At 44.4% G+C, this 19,449-nt stretch overlaps 1 protein-coding gene across 2 annotated transcripts in view; it reads left to right on the forward strand.

Annotated features, from left to right (window-relative positions):
- Positions 1–362: 362 nt before the first annotated feature.
- LOC146183303 (N-terminal Xaa-Pro-Lys N-methyltransferase 1-B-like) overlaps positions 363–19,449 on the forward strand; it is a 28,468-nt gene continuing 9,381 nt past the window's right edge. Inside the window, exons 1-3 of one of the 2 annotated variants that reach the window (XM_084609106.1) lie at positions 363–546; positions 4,968–5,130; positions 13,775–13,964. In XM_084609106.1, coding sequence (XP_084465232.1) covers positions 4,975–5,130; positions 13,775–13,964 — 346 coding nt within the window. In that variant the 5' untranslated portion in view covers positions 363–546; positions 4,968–4,974. Of the gene's footprint in view, positions 547–647; positions 825–4,967; positions 5,131–13,774; positions 13,965–19,449 lie in introns of those variants that run through there. The other variant, XM_084609107.1, reaches the window with a different exon arrangement.

The raw sequence follows: 19,449 nt of genomic DNA on the forward strand, positions 1-19,449 counted from the left end.
GATCCACTTCAGTAGCGAGTATAGCCCATGCCGCACACTTCATAAACTGGCCGCTGCTCATAGCTATATTTTAAATCAAACTTTCTAACTAGTGAGAGCCGCAAGAGAAAATAACTCTGGCTGGAATCACGGGCGCGAGCTAAGTGTCGCCTTGCGGGTCGTCTGCTAGCTTTCTTGGCTAATGGCTAGCTTTTGAAACAAACTTATGGAACGCAAATATTAGCTTGTTATTATTTCAAACGTTTGTCAATTTTATATTTTCTGGCTGTTTGATTTCCACACGCATGCAAAAAGTTTTATTCTTTTTAAAAACTTCTCCCTTCTTTGCTGCCCTTGCCATCATCGTTTTGCGCTGCACATGGAGCTTACGCAAAGGAGCAAAGGAAAAGGAGCTGAAGCAAGCCATCAGAAGCGATTGTTGCAGCGCGCGCTAGCTGACCGTGCATTGGGGCTGTGCGTCGCCTCTGTTCCGCAGCCCCCCAGTTTCCCATCCTTTTTTTTTTCCTACATTCTACGTGTTGAACAACTTCACAAATTCGTTAGCAGGTAAGAAATTTTGCGGCATTCCACATTCTGTTTATGCGTCACGATCGGAGGTTGGCTCGTTCATTCATTGGAAGGCGAGTGTGATAAGTTTTCGGAAAGCCCGTTTGTTTGCACGATTTCTTCCTGTATTGTGACGCGAACTAGCCAGCATCTGCCCTTGCTGGTGCATTCTCGTCTCTAGAATGGCTTGGCCGCGTACGAGGTTTGAGCCGGGTACGCACCGGAGTTTTGTTGGCCGTCAGAGGTACGAGCCGGGCATCGCAGTTAGCGTGTGATCGGTGGGTCCTTTCTACGAAGTAAAGATTTCAAAGTGCATTGTAGCTGCAACCGGGTTGTCGCTGTGAGTTATGTGGGGCCGCGTAGCTTTAATTTGTTGAAAATCTTCTTTGATTTCTTTACGCAAGTTTTAAATCTTCGTTTTAACGAGTTGCGGCTGCAGGTTGGGTACCAGGCTCGATTGTAATGGATTTTATATCAATGAGCGTCTGATCAGAGCGCACTGCTGTACCTTTCGCTGGTTTGACACTGAGTCACAAGAATTACATGGAAATAGCCTGTTTGGACTATGAGTGTATCACATTTAAGTCAAAGCAGTGCATTGCGCTGCACTCGGCCGCACCGCTGTGACACCTTATAAATATGTGTGCTGCGTCTTTGTCCGCGCTAGCTAGCTTCATTTCTGGATTGAGAAAAACCGATAATTAGCTAATGAACAGGTGAGGGGTCTATTGAAAAGCAAAGACTGCGTCTTTTATTTGTAACTTGATAGTTACTGAGCCGTGCTGGTTATGATTGCTTGTCAATGATGCCATGCAGTCGGAACGTGTGACTCATTTGATGGATAAGGTTGCTAGGAATGCATGTATAAGTACAATGGAACAGTGGAATGGTAAGATGAGCTGCATGTAACCCAGTCTCATGTCATACGTGCAAGATGAGCTAGGAACAGTGCTATTGTTTCGAAGTAGAGAGTTGCTAGCCATTTGTATTTTCAGGTCTTGCTTCATGAGGCTGTGTGCATGTGAAATTTTTTGAAGCAGCTGCTTATTCTTGCCAAGCTATGAGTGACAGAATTACATTGTCCACTGTGTTATACTGCATAATGAAAGCATATAGGTAACCTTTAAGTGTTGATTTGATGCACTTTCCCCGCTTTACTTTGGCATGCAAATTGGAGGATAGGCATCATGCATTGCTAACAGCCTAATCCAAAATTTAGGGACCAGTTGCAGAAAGCGGAAATCCTAGTGAAATTATAAATAAACATAAATTGTGATGCTTTTTGAGGCACAGTTGTTTTTGCATTTATATTACATAGTTCAGAATATAGTCATGGTTGCTGAGATCTGCTAAAAGGTTGTGAGGCTTAATTTTAAAAGCCAACAAAGCATGTTTCTGCTTTCTTATCATGTAGAGATGCCATGTAGCAAGGTTAGGTTTGGTTTATGGGGTCTAACATCCTAAAGGAACTTCGACGTCATAGCAAGTTTAAATTGCAGGCATTTAGTGAAGTATCTTATGTAGACTTCCTTTAAAATGAACTTGAAGGATGTAGAAAACTTGTTCATCAATTTTTTTGTCTCATCAGAAGCTTGTCTTATTAGAAGTGCCCTCAGGAAAAGTATTAGAGTCAAGAAGGCAAAGAACTGGGCTCAACACATAGCCAACTGGAAGCACTTAAATTCCATTTGGTTCTACTTGCGTTTTAGTCAGTTGGAATTGCTTTTTTTTTCTTGGGTGTGAGCATGCTAAGTGTCCAAACATTTGTGACATGAAAACAATAAACCCGCCAAGGTGGCACAATGGTTACGGCGCTCGACTACGGTTCCCAGGGAAGTGGTATCGAATCCTGGCTTCGGTGGCCGCTTTTTGATGGAGGCGAAAAGCAAGGCGCTCATGTGCTGTACGATGTCAGTGTACGCTAAAGAACCCCAGGTGGTTGAAATTTCCGGAGTCCTCCACTACGGTGTCTCTCATAGCCTGAGTCGCTTTGGGACGTTCAACCCCACAAAACCAACCAGTAATATAGCCTTCCAGAAGGGGGTAATTGCCAATAGAGCATTTATTGGATGTATAAAGCGAACGGAAGACTCTCTAGAGTGTGACACCAGCTCACTTTGTCTTCTTTGAAAATGAAAATCGGTCCAGTTTCCCTTTTGCATAATCTCATCGCATTCACTGTATCATAGTGGCCGCTGTTTGTGTTGTTGTTTTTTTCTCCTGATTTATGTTTTCCATCCTGCACTGAGCTCATCGAAGGTGCCTATCAGGGGGACTGTGTGTGTCTTACTTATCTCACTCCACCTGCAGCAAAGCTGTAGCCAATTCCATGATCGGCAGAAAATGCGGCCCCAGAGTTTGTAAGCCTCAAGTCGTCGAGCAGAAGCACATTGCACTCACACATCTTTTAGTCTGCTGGCAGCATGTGGCGTGTGATGCACATACATTGCCGAAATCTCTCGATGTCAGATCTCCGGCAGCACAGTTGTGAGGGTGCCTTGCCTTTTTTGCACTTGCAAGAAAGCTCCCCCACACACCTTCTAAGTCAGGCGTCCTAGTTGAAGTGGTAGGGAAGGAGTAGGTCTGTAGTTGGATAGTGAGAGTGGGGTGGGGTAGGGTTAAGTTGTAACGTTTAGAGCGCTAGTATGCGAGTGTGCCAGAGAAATAAGTGGTAGGACTGGAGAGCATTATCGCCTGGGTCTTGGATAGTTCTCGAGTCAATCATGAATGCACTCATTCCTGGGTTCTTTTTTGTAAGTGAGAATCCAAAGCAATGCCACTTCACATGTGCAGGTGGGGAGGAGTGGTGAAAGTAGGGCAGACATGGAGCCTGTAAGCATGTACACTGTGTTGGAGGGCGCCAAAGAATGAGAGAAATGGTGTGGGCTTTTGTCAAGTCTTTGAGTGCGGTTGGATCGGAGAAGCCCAACTCTGTACTCGTATTGCAGGAGGGTAAGGTTGGGGCCTCTGACACTTCAGATTCCTCAGAGAAGAGAATGATATGCTTTGTGGAAGAAGGGGAGAACATGTTGGGCGCTATAAATGGATTGGTCTCGGTGGCCTGGGTTGCGTTGGGATCCATGTTGCATGAAAGAGGGAGAATGTGGACTTGGGAACGAGTCTTTAGGGGGAGGTGGGTGGGTGTTAGTGGGTGTTTAGGGGAGGCAGGCATCACTGCAGTGTCTGATGTGGATACAGTTGGCACATTCTCTCAGATGGTATAGCTGGCATTGGAAGACTGTAGAGTGGTGCAGTGTAGTTCATGGTGCGGTGTTATTTGTTTGAATATGATTAGCGCTGTTTCAATGTTTCCCGTCATGCTGGTGTGGCTGATGTTATGTTCAGAGGCCATGAGTTCTTTAGTGGCAGTATGGGCGTTGACAATAAAAAACCACTCTGGCACAAGCCTTCCGATACATACATTGTTACTAGGTTGAAGCTGCCAGCTATTGTGAGTGAGTTTAAGGGTGGAGCTTAGGAAGGAAGGTCACAAAAGTCGCGAGGTTCTTGGCTGCCTAAATTTTCACTTGTGCCTCGCCGTTTTCTGTGTCCTTCAGGAGTGTGAGGACATGGAGAGTGGCTGTAAAATAGACAGGCTTAACAGAGAAGATGGGGCGACTGTGCAGATGCACAATGGTTTTGCAGCCAGCATGGTCCAGGAAATAACTGACAGGAGGGTCCTTTAGGGGATGACACCATTCGGAAGGGCGTGGTAAATGCACTCAGCCGGCAGTGACGCAAGACATTCTTCAACAAGGGAATATGCTATCAGCATGGAGTGTGTTGCTGGCAGCTGTCACATAGGAATGCAAAGGGGCAGCTGCAGCATTACAACATGCAACCTGGCTCCTTGGGAGAGGAGCCAAGCTGGAGGCAGAGTTGGTTCTTGTCTCTGTCAAGAAGCTGCGACATGAAACCTGACAAAGTGTTTGGCGCTTGAGTAAGGGACCTTCTCAAATGAGAGATTTCAAACTTCATACTATCAGGGATTCTACGCTGTTTCTGACCTCAGCCAAAACTAATGGCATAAAAAAAATCATTTGCCAGCCTTCTGGCTTTGCAAGTTTTTTTCATGATTTCTGTGCTTGTAGGTACTATTCAAGGCAAAAAAAAAAAAAGAGCTTTTGTTTGTACTCTTTTAAATATATGCTTTTATGTGGTACAGTTAGCTGCAGAACGCACACTGGTAAACCAGTGCGAATTATTCGTTAATGTAAATAATGTGTGTGTTGGGGAAAAGTGCCGTGCTGAGTCTTGTTGCCATTTGCGGGATAGCTTCATGTCAAGTGGGACTATACTGTAAACCACCAGACTAACAGTGGTTTTGGGTGTTCCTTTGCGAATCCTGCTGTGGCACAGTCCATAAATCAAACTATGGCCTTTTGCGTAGTGCGTCTGTACAACGCGTTTTCACGCTGCAGGGGCGACATGGCAACGGCGCAGCACTCTGAAAACTTCTACGACCAGGGCAAGGCCTACTGGGAGACCATTCCCGCCACCATAGATGGCATGCTGGGTGGCTACTCGGAGATCAGCAGCACTGACATCCACTCGTCCCACCGGCTACTCAAGCTGTTTCGAGAGGTAGCCCACATTGCTGATCTCTATCTCAAGCATGTCTTTTGAGAGTGAAAGGCAGGCAAAGTGACTGTGTTGTAGAAAGCTTTTGCAGGTGTAGCAGCTAACTGTGGAGGTTTCGGTCTCACACATCTCACCCATAATGCTATGCTGCAGTTGTGAATGTCAAAGAAGTCAACAGTCATTAGAGTCAAGAAAACTTTTGGTTTTTCTTATTCTCATATCAGTTTACTAAATTTTATTATATTATATTTTTTTTTTTTTTTTTGCACCACGAGCGTGTAACAGGTACAGTGCTGGCTTCAATTTACGGGGATGCCCACACCACACTTGGTGCATTTAATTTAAAGGGACTCGGACGACAGGAATGTAATTGCTTGGCGTTTTCCGGTCGTGTTCACATTGGTTTGGCAGAAGAAGTAGTATTGCCGAGAAATGTGGCAGTGAAGAGCGCAGTATTTATTTTGTCGCTACTCAATTCAGACGCTTGATTATGATGGCATTGAGAAAATTGGAAGCTTCATTGACAGGAAGTTAGCGGGACTGTGGTCAGGCCTCAGAGATAAGTAGACTCTCACTGCAGTTTACTCGCGAAAATGGGCTGGTGGCAGCAGTACCTGTATTTCATTCTGCTTTTTTCTAGCATGAAAGGGCATGTTTTAATTGAATGTAGCCGTTTTCTCGTTGGAGCATAGTAATCGGTCAATACAGGCCAATTTCACCAAATACTCAGTGTCCTTGTAAATATTGAATTGCTGTCCACTGTCAAATGGCAGCCGAGCATTGGTTATCATTTCCATAGTTTATTTTCTTTCAGTCGGTACTTGGGCTGCTCGTAGCAGATGGTGTGAATGTATGTACCAGTGGTGTCAGCAGCTAATATCGCGTCACCTTGTCGAGCATAGTAGGGATTGCGTGCTGCTCATGTGTGCATTTGGATGTCACATGTCTGCACCAGCATACCACAGCCAATTGTCCATTTCCAACCAAGAGAAGGAGAGGGTGGAAGGAAGGCAGCAGAGGGGTGTGATGGGTGGGTGAGATGTGGAAGTTTGCTGGTACAGGACAGCTTCAGGTGGCACTGGACAGGATGAGATCTACGCTAGTGTGAGAATCCTTTTTCCATCTGTGCATGAATGGTACTGATAATGATGATAACTGATGTTTTTGAGCAAACTGGTCTTACCACTTCACTCATTCGCTCAGTCATGGAGCAGGTACTGAAGTGTGTAATTCACTCACCTACCACTGGGTGAGCAGAGTGGCCTCTGTTTTTGCTGGCATCAGCTTAGTAGAGCATTTTATTGGGCGGAAATGTGCAAAGATTTGCACTTAGTTCAAGGCAGCCGCGTCCGGCTCGATGATGGTGTTTCAGAGCAGCTTTCAATGTCAGCTGCCTGTGATCACAAGGGCTGCCTACCACAGCCCTTGAAAGCACTTTGATTGACAAAAAACTCCATTTGCAGTGCGGGGTATTTGTTGTGAATCCTTTCGGGCATTTGCATGGGGGCACCGGTACCAGAAAAGGTAATGGTTGCAGTCTAGCTCTATTTGGCACTCTGTGTTTTGAAGGACTGTGTTGACCTCACTTCGGGCTACTGTTGACAGGGTGCAAAGCAAATATGAGAAAGTAAGTGCTTCCTTCTGCCTGTCTCAATTTATTTAACTGATGAATTTCTATTCGTGCATCATGTGCAAAAGGGTTCACTTTGACTCGTGCCAATCTTTGATATATCGCCGGTTTAGCCGTGGCAAAGGGAGGATGGGCAGTGCAGCACTTTCTGAATTATTTTTGCCCTAATAGCGACTGGCAGTGGCCATCCACACAATCAACACAGCATGGCATTGATCGGAGGACAACACCCCATGCAGGCTGTATTTTGCATAATTTAGCTGCATGGTCAAGGTGTTCTGCTACTATATGTGTGTACTTAACCGATAAAATGCCATGAAAGCAATGGTAAAGTGATGGCAACAAGAGAAGCTTAAATTTTATTCTATTTTAGCAATGGGGTTATTATGAGATTTGAGGGACTGCTGGCAAGGTATTACATACTGTATCGCGGTAAGGTTAACACACGGGGCGGCAGCATTTGAAAAAAAGAAAACTTTGAAGATTGGAATGCAAAGCATTACAAGCACGGGAAAAAGAAACAAAAACACGCTCAAAAATCAAAGAGAAAAGGAAGGTCCACTCAGATTTTCGTGCGCCGGGGCTCAGCTTTGTTAATGTTGGTGCGTCCGGCGAAGAGGTGAGGCTGGGTGTCAGCAGGGTTAATGATTCCAGCTACAGAGAGAATGAAAGTATCGGGCTGATAGCGATGTCTACAGCAGGCGTCAACACTGCTGCATGGACCCGCCAGTTACACAAGTCGTTCATGTTACTCGGGTAGCCACAATGTCGTCGGTGGAGACACTGGCAGCCTGCATTGGGTCACCTACGTGGTGGCCACGTCACCACAGCTGCACGCCTCAGGAGGTGTGCTGCTTACTGGAAACTCTGGGTGCCACTAGACGCACACAGATCTGTCGCCGACCGCTTTCTTCCTGTTTTCTCCTCCACGCTTTCCGCGTGCTATCTCCTCCATGCAGCACATTCTCCATGCTCACCACATACTCGTTTCCCGCTTCTTCTCTTCATCCTCTTCTTGCGTGCTTCTTGTGTGGCGTTAGCTCCTTATAGTAGTTACATTTGTCACCACAGTCCGAACTGCCTCCTATAACCTTACTGGTGGAACAGTTCACTAAAACATGTTTTGTGAACCTGCAATGCATTGTGCAATGCGCAGTCCCAGGAATAGTTTTCAGCCGTTCTTACCATATCGAAACAGCACTTCATATAGATGTCACAGGGGTTCAGCAACTGAACCGATTGCACCAAACAGGAAATCCTTCTACACACTGCTACAAAATTGAGGTTTTACTCATTTTTGTGCTTTACATCAGGAAAAAGGTTTTCGAAAGACTTAGGCCAGAGTGAAATTAAATGTTTTTTTCACACTCCTTTCAGAACTGTGTCACAAAAAGTGGGGCTATGAAAATATTTCAAATTTCAAAGAATTTGGGAGCAGATTGTGGTGTTCGATTTCATTTGTACCTGCACATTTTTGTTTGAAGTACCTAACAGATATCTGAAAACCACGGACGTTTAAACTGCTCCCCGGCACTCGCGGTCAACAATTGCGGCATTTCCAAACAGCATTGACTAGTTTGACATGCGTGATTACCAACATGCAGCAGAAGCATGCGTGCAATAATGGGAGTCCTTGCACAGAAGAAATGACAGTAGACTGCCATTGCAGGAGCCACCATGGCTGCTTCATACTCGGGTATCAAAAAACGGAAGTGCAGCACCCCATGATGTGTCATTGCGCGGCATCACGACACAGCAGACTGTTGGCCTTGAATGCAATGAACGCACTAACGAAGAATGGGAGCTGGCGCCAATGCGTCTGCCCTTTTCAGTTCCCATGAATGCTGTGCACATAGAAACGGGTAGTAGTTGTGGAGTCGTAGCTGGTGGCATGCAAGCGCCTCAGTGAGGGGTATTTGTGGCAACTATCATTGCCCTGCGCAATTTCTGCCTCACAGAATATTTCTTGAGGCTATTTTGTATTTGGACAAGAAAAAGCAGGTCTGACATAAAGGTATCGGAGCAATATCACACTGATGCGTCCTATAGGGAGCTTGCATGAAGCGATGCATGCTAGGTAATCTGCCATGATGTTGTCGTTGGCAGCAGACGCAGCATGGTACTGCCACACAGCCTTGCCTACATGGTCGCATAGTGCGCGCAGACGAGGCTGGCGCGATCGGATTGGCCTACTGCGGGTTCTTCATGATTGAGAAAATACGTCTGCATGAGTGCGAGAAGTCAGGAGGGATTCCTCTAGCGACGCTGACGTGAATGGCTCGCACAGGCCAACACACAAGAGATCGACGCCAATCCGGGCAAGTAGCAAACTAATTGCCAGAACTAGAAATCATGAACGTCGGAGAAGTCGACGGGCGGCCAGGTCCAGACGCATAGTGCAGTCATTCGTTTTCGCGTGGCTTGAACAGGTCCCCGTCGCACTGCTTTGTATTTCTTCATAGTGCCAGTTTTTTTGGGCACAGCGTCGACACGTACGTTCTCCAGAAATCTGCCGACAATTGCACGCACGTAAGGGCAGCGCACAAAAAGCCGCGTATTTACTCGGTGGACCATCGAAAACGACAAGGCACTTGTTCAATTCAGCCTGGCTGCGCTGCCCGCCATCTGCTTCCAGCGACAACATCATGGCGGATTACCCAGCATGCATCGCTTCATGCAAGCTCCCTATATATAGTGCGTCACCTGCGCACTCTCTTGCGATGTAGTGTCATTTCACGTGATCTGTTCTGTGCGCTCGCGTCCAGATTGCATCGGCAGTATCAGTAACATTCATGCTGTGCGTAAGCACGTGGAACATCATTTAGAAATTTTCTAAGGGTTGACAAAACGTAAGGTTGCCCAGCGTTCTTGTGAAAGCACGCTTCAGACATCTTCAAATGTGACCGTCGGTCTCGTGAATGAATTAAAGCACCGCAAAGAAAGATTTTCATGTGGAACTTTAACGAGCTGCCGGCACTCAAGTTGCACTTATCAGTCATATGCTGTTGAAATGCTGAGTAGAAAGCATTGCTGTCAAAATTATGTCTGCTGTTTATCGTTCAAATGTAATGGTAATTAATCTGTCAAAGGGGTGAGTATGGCGGAACTGATGCGCGAGCACTGCACACGCTGCATGTCACCAAGTAAGCAGCATTTGGGCAGAATTCCTCTGCCAGCACTGCTTTCCTAGGATTGCGCAAGAATACGTAAGGGATTGTGTTGCTCACATTTGTGCTTGAGTTGCTGTTTCTCGTTCGCAAGTTCTGTCGTTGCATTTCGTTAATGATGCGCCACGTGACACTGTTTCAGTATAAATGAAGAAATGCATGAAATACTATGTCAGGGCTTTATAGTGTCAAAGGTATCATTCTTTCATTGTGTGCTGGATTTTTCCATATATTTGTTCATTTTGCTGCATGGGCTGCACCTTTCAAGGTTTAAGGGGGTTCTCCTGCAACAGCCGGTGAGACATTGAGGAAATGAAGGCCCCATAATATTCATTGGTGCACGATCTTGCCTTCTGTGTATGTGCGAGGGTAGAACCCCACTATAGTAAACTCTGATATAGTAAAAACACGGGTATAGCAAAGGGAACTTTACGTAGTCCTTGGAGTCGTGAGGGAAAACATGCAGCTCGTGGGGAAAAAAGTAACGCTGACTACAAATATGAAGAGAAGGCGAGCAGTCCGTTTGTTTGTAAAGTAAAAGACAGTAAAATTGCACCAAGAAATAGGGAAGGGAAGAAACAGCTGAACATTCACAGCACGAAGCGGGTTGGCAAGAAATGGAGACATGGCGTGTGCAGTTTTGCGGTGCTTGACTGTCGCCGCATTTCTCATCTACCATCTCTTAAGAAACAGAAACAGCGGGAGATGATACAGTGTTCATGGAAAGCTTTGGTTTTCACATGAAGTCAAGTTCACTTGTATTTGTGGCCATGTTGCCTTCATGCTTAAGAAGTACTCCCACAAGATGCAAACAAAAACATCTTATAACTGAAAAAAGGAAAATTGCACAGAGAGACGATAAGAGAGGGGTAGAAGGTATTTCAAAGTGTTTTTTTTTTTTTTTTTTTTAAAGCAGCAAGACGTGTTGAGTAGGTAGCCATATAATTACCAGACACTATCTTAGAGGCCATGTCAACCTCAATACCTGATATAGTAAAGATTTTACCGGTCCAAATTACTTTATTATAAAGGGGTTCTACTGTATAAGTTCATCAACTTCAAGTTCTCACCTTCAGGTTCATCCTCGGCTGTGGATGTAAACAATCACTAAATCAGATATAAAATAGAACTACGTAAATTGGCAGGATTCCTTGTGCTCTTATCCACACAGTAATTGGCGTATTTTCGGCCGTGCATAGAACGGGAGATTGTGCACCGGTGACTATCTAGCGTATGCTTTTGAAGTACAGAAGCTACTCTGTCATCATCACAGTGTGACTTTACGCACAGCCCAATGTGAGCGTAACAATGAGAACACATTGCTGAAAAATACTGTACGGCTGCGATAATGACTCAAACCCACGCCAAAGCGCGCTGGTCACGTTTCCTTAGGCAAGTAAGATATCGCCGCAGCTTGGCATTACCTGTGTTAACCCTTTCGCTGTCTGATGTTTCTGGCCGTGACGCACCCCCAGTGTCGGCTTGGTTTCAATGAATGGGCATATCAGGGAACGAGCGTAGCGATTTATTATTGCTATATAAATAACATAATCAATGGAATAGGCACACTTCAGTGTTCCGCAGGTGTTCCTAATATCATCATCATCAGCCTGACTATAAATGAGGATAATAGAAAAAACACTGCTCGATACTTCTTGAGAATCTGAATCTGAGCTTGGCTCGTATTCATAATCAGAATCGCCATTGCTCCAGTCCGTAGTCGAAGGTCCCGTGCGGTCAGCCATCCGAAAGTAACTGCAGACACGGAGGGTGTACATTCGGTGGCCCGCACAACGGAGAGAAATGGCACGTTGTGAAATCAAGATGACAGAGGGAGATGGAAGGAGGCTAAAACAACCTCCTTTTCTGCTGCTAACTGCAAATAAGGGCATGACGAGAGAGAGCGAAAGCAGTGATCAAGTCATGTGTTGACCTATTGGAGAGACAACGGCGCGTGCCTCTGGACTTAATGGACTCTTCAATATATACATACCAACACGGCGCGGGGCAAAAATATGAAATTGTAGAAAGATTTGACACATGGCACAGCCAGTCCAAGCGCACCAGCCTCGCGTTCAGGTGCGAATTTTTGAACACACGATAGAGAACATACAGGTATGTCGGTGACACTGTGTGGGGGGGGGGGGGGGGGTGAAAATGTACCGGTACGTAGCAGACACGCCAACAGAATAAAAATAAAAACCTGCAAACCTGCGGCAGATGGCAGAACAACCCTTGAACCCACACGCACACACCGCGAAACGCGTGCGCTACATAATCGCTTAGTGTGAGAGAGTAGCGCGTGTGGAGCAACCGTGCCCCCCAGCAAAGTAGGTGGCGGGGTTGGACACGATCACTCCATACTCTTCAATATATACATACCAACATGGCGCGGGGCAAAAATATGAACTTGTAGAAAGATTTGACACATGGCACAGCCAGTCCAAGCGCGCCAGCCTCGCGTTCAGGTGCGAATTTTTGAACACACGATAGAGAACATACAGATATGTCGGTGACACTGTGTGTGTGTGTGGGGGGGGGGGTGAAAATGTACCGGTACGTTTGTGACAGCGAAAGCTTTAAACACCCACTTTCTTGCGCTGTACGTTGCCATCTTAAACTTTCATTTGTGTGTGTCAGCCCCAAAGCGAGGAACGTGCAAGTCAAAATTTGAGTGCCTGGCCACATCAACTTGAGCAGCTGTGCAGTGTTGCAGGCACTAACGACTTTTCAGACCGCCCTACGACTTTTCTGCGGTAAAGAACAGGGATAGTGAGCAAAGCCTGCCGTCTACGCTTCCAGCCTAAATCCAGAGCGTTCTACCATTCCGCACGTTTCGGCGGCAAATTCCAATTGGCTCGCACTGGTTGAGGCATAAGCCGCTAAGCTTAGCTCACTAATGTTTTTCACCCTAAAGCTTTTAAGAACACTTTTAAGGGGAAAAAATAAATTCTATCTTGCGAGCTCTAGAAGCCAAAATTTGTGTACTCTTAAGGCAAAATTTTGCTTTGTACTAATTTTTCAGCTACACAAGAACTTCTGGTAAAAAGTGCGGTTTTGCCCGTTACAAAACCTGAAATTTCTGCTGCTTTAAGAGGTGTGTTGTTTGACCACTGATGGCATCATGGATTGACTTCGCTTGTATTGGCCTGTGCTTCTCTCAGTTAAATGTTTGGGCTCACTGCTGCTTCAGTAAATGTTGCACCGGTAGTGTGCACAAAGTTGACTACATTTGTCTAGAGTGCTCGAGCAGTGCTGTGTGAAGGAAGCAGAAGAAAGTTCCAAGGCAGCTACTGGCCTTAACTGGCGAGACTTGCTCTAGCACAGCCTCAAAGTCACATGAGCTGCACAGACGCGGGCGCATTGCATCTAACAAAGTGCATAGCTGCGTTATGGTTCAGCCTAATTGAATCCGCAGCACACCGGTTGAGTGAAATAGTTACAAGTTATAAATAATTCAGCATGTTTGGGGCCGAGTTTCTGGAATCATTTGCGCCGCTACATGTTGGCTTCGCTCTCAAGTGTGTTGCTGAGAGCTCGTCATAATTTTTATTTTATTTTTGTTGTTTAGAAGCAATTTATTTTTGTATGTGATGAGCTGCCTGCAGCTTGTAGCTTGAGGTTTTCTTTTTTTTTTTTTCTTGTTTGCTACGTATTGGGGGGGGATAAAGCATTTGTTTGCGCTTTCCCGTATGATCATGCATTGAGGGTGAGCGTTTTGTTACGATGACGCCTTGTTCGAAGGAAGGGCACAGTTTTCAGTCAATCTTTGCCCTCCGTGTCCCCTGCTTGTGTGTTTGCAGCCTTCTTTTTCTCAAGTCCTCCCCTTTTGCTCTTTTTTCCCCTTCAGAATAAAACGGCTCCGCTGGGCAGGCTGCGTGCCCTGGACTGTGGTGCTGGCATCGGGCGCATTACCAAGCACCTGCTGTTGCCCATGTTCGACACTGTCGACATGGTGGAGCAGAACCAGGCCTTTTTGGACAAGGCACACACCTACATCGGTGCTGAATCAAAGCGCGTGGGTCGCCTCATTTGCCAAGGTAGGCACAAAGTGTTTACAAGCATTTTCACATACTGATGACAAGCATATTCAGCGGAGACCCCTGAGAGAGAGCTATTTACATGGGGGAAGCTTACTGAAATGGTTTGTTATAGTAATATAAAGTGCTAAGGTTACTTTTTTTTTTCATTGTATTACTAGAATGTATGTCACATTATTATGGTTGCAGATGGGTTGTGCCTGAGTTTTTATGCAGTAAAACTTTGTTGGTATGTTTTTTAAGGAAAAAAACTTATTATCCAGGAAAATGTGTGATCTGAACTGCCTGATTTTGAAAAACCTAACTGTTGGATTAGGTACAAAGGCATTTAGAATTGAGCCTTTCATGGCTTAAAAGTGTAGATTATCATTCATAGACGTCAAGTTATGCACATCTCCTTTTTTTTAGCTCTTGCAGTATTCGTTTTGTATTTGCGCTGTCCTAAGCAAAGAAGAATTTTAGTAACAAATCCGGTTCGTAGAAGACAGTGACGAGCCAGAATCAGTTCCTTTGTTTCTACCGGATGCTTCGCTCCCTTATACCAGTGCCATGCGTAGAAGTCATTGCGATGGCTTACAGTCGCCTATACTCCATTTCATACATCAGGTGCAACATTGTTAAAGCTAGAGCTCTTTTTTGCGCTCCCTGAATCTGCGATAAAAAATGGTGCATACTCTTGTCAAGAGGAAATAACTGCTTTGACTTCAAGCTTAATACATATTAGAGTCTAACCTCGTTATAACGTTGGAGTCTTCGGTTTTTATTTTCTGAGAATTCGGCTGACCTTTTTCGGTGTTTATTTGCGAGCATAACTTCCAGTTTTTTTGTTTTTTTTTCGGTTAATATTATATCCTGCTGAAGAAATATAGTTTTCTTTCGGTGAGATAAAAACATCTGTGTACAGTTAAAAGGGATGTAGTGCACATTTTGGCTTTATTTCCTTGCATGTTGTTTTATGTACTTTTATTTAATGTACAGTTGGTCATATGTACAGTTAAGAACTTGGAAGAAAGTGCTATTGCATTGATGAAAATTAGCGTTAAGACAAAACGCATATGTAAAAAATAAATTCACACGTTTGACAAAGGATTAAGGGAAATATTTATTACGATCAAATTTTTGTAGAAACCAAATCACTTAAAAAACAAACGCGCTTCTCTCTGCTTGTGTATGAGAAGTGTCACGTGGCCAGAAACTGGCGAATTCCTGGATACACTTGCGCTGCAAATTCTCTGGTCTGTGCTTCGCCCCTCGAAGTGCCTGCCTTGCCGTAGGCGCGCCTTCTCGAACGCTTGACATGTCTATGAGGGTCGGGAAGCACGGCTGCCTTTTTTTCCTTATTCGTGAGACAATGAACAATGCCTCGAAACCCTCAACCGCTGTACTTAAACCAATGATCCTCCTGTCTCACATCATGCCTCTGGATTGCGCACTGTTGTAATTTTCTCCCGTCATCGAGAGTTTGCGGTGTGCATGAAAAGGTACTGATCTTTTTCGAATCTTTTAAAATGCTTTCAGCGTACCATTATAGATGTTTTTCAGTTTAAACTGAAAAGTCCAACCCCTAGCTATAACGAAGTAGTACAGGGCGCAAAAATTTGTTCGTTATATCCGATATTCGTTATAAAAGTGCATGTCCAAATTTTTGTAAATAAGTTTACTAATAAATTGGAACAAAAAACTGTGTTTACTCAGTACGCTTGAAGTGCTCTTGCGATGTATAGCATTACAGTTTTGTTCTTTTGTTTCGTTTATATGACACCAGAAGTTGAGTCGTTGTTTGTCTTCTGCTGTTGCCTGTAAAATGGGGGCTGTGGCTTTGTCAAGCTGTATTTTTACAGCTTTTTCTGCAGCTCCTCTGTCCATATATCTTTGAGGCAGAAATAAAATTTAATATATTTATTAAAATGCACACTAATATGGACAACACAAAGGTGCAAAAATTCACAATTTCTTATTTAAAAGCTTGGAATAAGCATGACATCTCACTTTTCGTTCCATGTTGGAGAGAAAAATTGAATACTAAGAAGGGATGTTGCCTCCGCGCACGGAGCCAACGGACTCTGGGAGCATATCTCGTGCGCACCTGTGCTATTCAGTAGTCACAACTTGCCCCTCCAGAGTCATTTTCACAAATAGGCCTCAGTCAACGAGGCCATTGATAATGCGGTTTGAAGAGATATGTTGCAAACTTCATATTCTGGACACATTACCAGATATCGCTCAAAACAACAGCCCTCTACCGCCATGGTACAATCTTCCCGCAATCTGTGATCTCACTCTCACACAGTTTCCAAAGACTAAAACCCCACAGGAGCACGTTATTCAGGAATTCCTTAAACTTCAGGAAGAATACAGAAGCTTCACAGAGTTCTATACCGATAGATCGAAAACAGCTGTGTACACGGGAAGTGCAGTAGTGCGAGGAGATTCCAAGGAAATAATAAGACTTCCACACTGCGCATCTATTTTCACTGCTGAATCCCACGCCATTTCTGTTGCCGTAGAGAAAATAAAGAAAATGTTACAAACAGCATTATTTACACAGACTCCCTAGCTGTCCTCACAGCTCTAAATCCAAGAAATGCAGCCGCTCCTTTACTCGGAGACATAATACACAGTATAACAACAGCCATTGCTCGAGGATATAACATAAAATTCTGCTGGGTCCCGAGCCACGTGTGCATTAAAGGCAACGAGAGAGCAGACACATGTGCTGCTAAAGCCCGTGACAAACCAATAAAGAGTATAAACATACCCTACGAAGACTGTATGAAACTTGTACATCGCAAACTAAAAGAAAAATGGCAGTCTTCCTGGAATAGTAAAGTGGATAACAAACTACGCTTAGTAAAGCCTATTTTGAGAGAATGTGTGTCGTGCCGGCATCAGGAACGTTTCATAGAAGTAATACTATGCCGCCTCCGCATTGGACACACACACCTGACACACAATTTTCTGCTGACAAAAAGAGACAAACCTCAATGCGAAAAATGTGGAGAACAACCAACTATTAACCACATCGTATTATCATGCACAGGTCTCGAAACACTGAGAAAAAAATATTTTACCCCATTTTACAAACAACACATTCCTTTTCACCCAAAACTGATTTTAGGCAAAGATAGACTTGTAGATCTGTCTTGTGTTTTCAGTTTTCTAAAAGAAGCAAATGTCTTATGCAAACTGTAGAATAAATCAAGTGTGCATCAGTAAACAAATTAAAACCTCAAGCTTTCCACATCATTGCATTAGCAGCTTATGTGCCATAAAAACCAACACAACCCGTTTCGTAAAAGGAGACTTTCTAAACAAACTCTAGTTTGAACACACACGTTTTTCCCCTTTTTTTCACACACAAAAAATAACCTTGCTCTTGGCGCATGATAGCCTTAGTTGCTTATGCGCCGAAAAACCCAACACAACACACATTTCACAACAGCAGTTGTGCTACAAGATTACCAGAAGTGGTGTGATGAATAGTTGCCACAAATAGGGAAAAATGTTCACGTTGACTGCTGTCACTGATAGGGCACTTCAGAAGCCAGCTTGATTTACAGACGATTGGAACAACTGTGTCGCAGTATGCCATTAAGATCTGTAAGGAGAACAATTTCGGTATGCGTTGTCACTTTCAATTATTCAGCGCGTCGCACAAATATTTTTTTTTTTTTCAACTTGAAAAACAAGGAATACAAATATACGCATTGCATCTTTCTGTTTCGCTCACTCCAAAGGAATCATAATAGGCAAAGCTAGTGTTTATATTTTCTCACAGAATTGCACAATTAGCGAAACAAAAAATACTGTGCTGGAGCACATGTAACATACCACACAGACGAGCTAACTAGGGAGGAAGTTAGCACCGCAGTCCAGAAAATACACGTGCATATTTAATATTATTACTACCTTACTGACACGTAATGAACACATTTTCTGGGGCTGTCTATATTTTTCACAAGTCTGAATGCGGTTGAGTACGGGTTTTGCGCTTTCAGATGCTAGAGAGGGACGCAGCGATTTAGTTGACAAGGAAAACTAATATAGGCTTTGCACGATTCGGTTTAACTGACTTTAAAGTAGTCATCTTCACAATAGGTAAAGCTTGTGTTTCTATTTTGTCGAAAAATTTCGTCATTAGCGTATACTGCGAAAAAAAAATTGTGCAGGAGCACATCCAACTCACTAGACGAGCTAAGCAGGGAAGCAATTAGCATTTCAGTCCAGAAAGCACGCGTGCACATCTAATATTACTATTGCAGTATTGACGTGTAATAAGCACAGTTTTTGGTGCTGTCACTATTTTTCACAAGCCTCAAAGCAGCTGAACACTATGCAGCGATCGCCGGAAGGATAAAGCAAAGCTGACGCTTGCCAGTTGATGCAGTGGTGTATTCCTGCAGCATCTGGAGGCAGAGAAAAGTAGAAGCATGACCTTGCACACTGCAAAAGAGTCCACGAAACAACGAGAGAGCGACAGGGCGACAGCGTGTGGCTATTCAGACCGCTTTGCAACACGGCGCATTCGCCTGGCGAGGGTGACCCTACGTCGCTGTCGCCATCTCTCGGCAGCCAGCGGCGTAACTTCTCATCGGAGAAGGAGCGGTGGCAACGGCTGCGGAGCGCGGAGTTGCCAGGCACAGTATGGTTATACAGAAAGAACTCCCATAGAAATAAACCATCGACTAACCAAACTTTGATTTTAGTTCGTTTTATCCAATAATTCGCTATATCCGTGTTCGTTATAGCAAGGTTCAACTGTACATTTGTCAATTTGACAAAAAGCAACTTTTTTAGGGAGAAAAGATGGCAATCAGTGAATTTGTATGTTTTGTTTGTCATTTTTGTTCGTGCCGCGTTTTTTCTGCCCCTCAACCCTGCCAGCTGTGCTATCCACGCTGCACATCCCTTTTTGAAAAATGGTGTCCAACTCAACCATCTCGACCACCTCTCCCGAGCGGAATTTATTGAGGATTCGTATTTCTAAGAAATGCGAGCTAACTTTAGCCAAGGTTTAAAAAACGAACCATTTGAGGTAGGGCTGAGAAACCACTTGTATACAGCCTCTACCATCTAGTGGACCAGAGGCAATTTTTTGTCTTCCAATTAACTAACTAGTAATTAAGATAATTTTTCCGATTTACTAGCAGGCATGCGAAGCAAGTTATTGCAAACGTGTATGCTCGGAGTAGAGCCAGTTTTCTTAGAAATTCGTCTGGGATATTCTCAGTGTTATGAGAGGATAGGGGAGTGTCTCCGCGTACCGTCACCAAATACAAGGCAGGGCATCTGTGCGGACAGTTGAAGTCTCTAAAGAAGAGATCTCGAGACGTGAAGATCTCAAGTTCATCAATGGTAGAGGGTGGCAGCTTCACGGTGCATGCCATCCACTTAAATGTACATGGCATGTACACGAAGAGAAAGATACCCACGCTGAAAAATGTTCAAAAGAAAGACAACTTGCCGAGCTTCAAGAAAACCACCT

The sequence above is a fragment of the Amblyomma maculatum genome, chromosome 7, assembly GCF_055883805.1.
Source record: "Amblyomma maculatum isolate TAMU_Amacu chromosome 7, ASM5588380v1, whole genome shotgun sequence".
NCBI classification, from domain to species: domain Eukaryota; kingdom Metazoa; phylum Arthropoda; class Arachnida; order Ixodida; family Ixodidae; genus Amblyomma; species Amblyomma maculatum.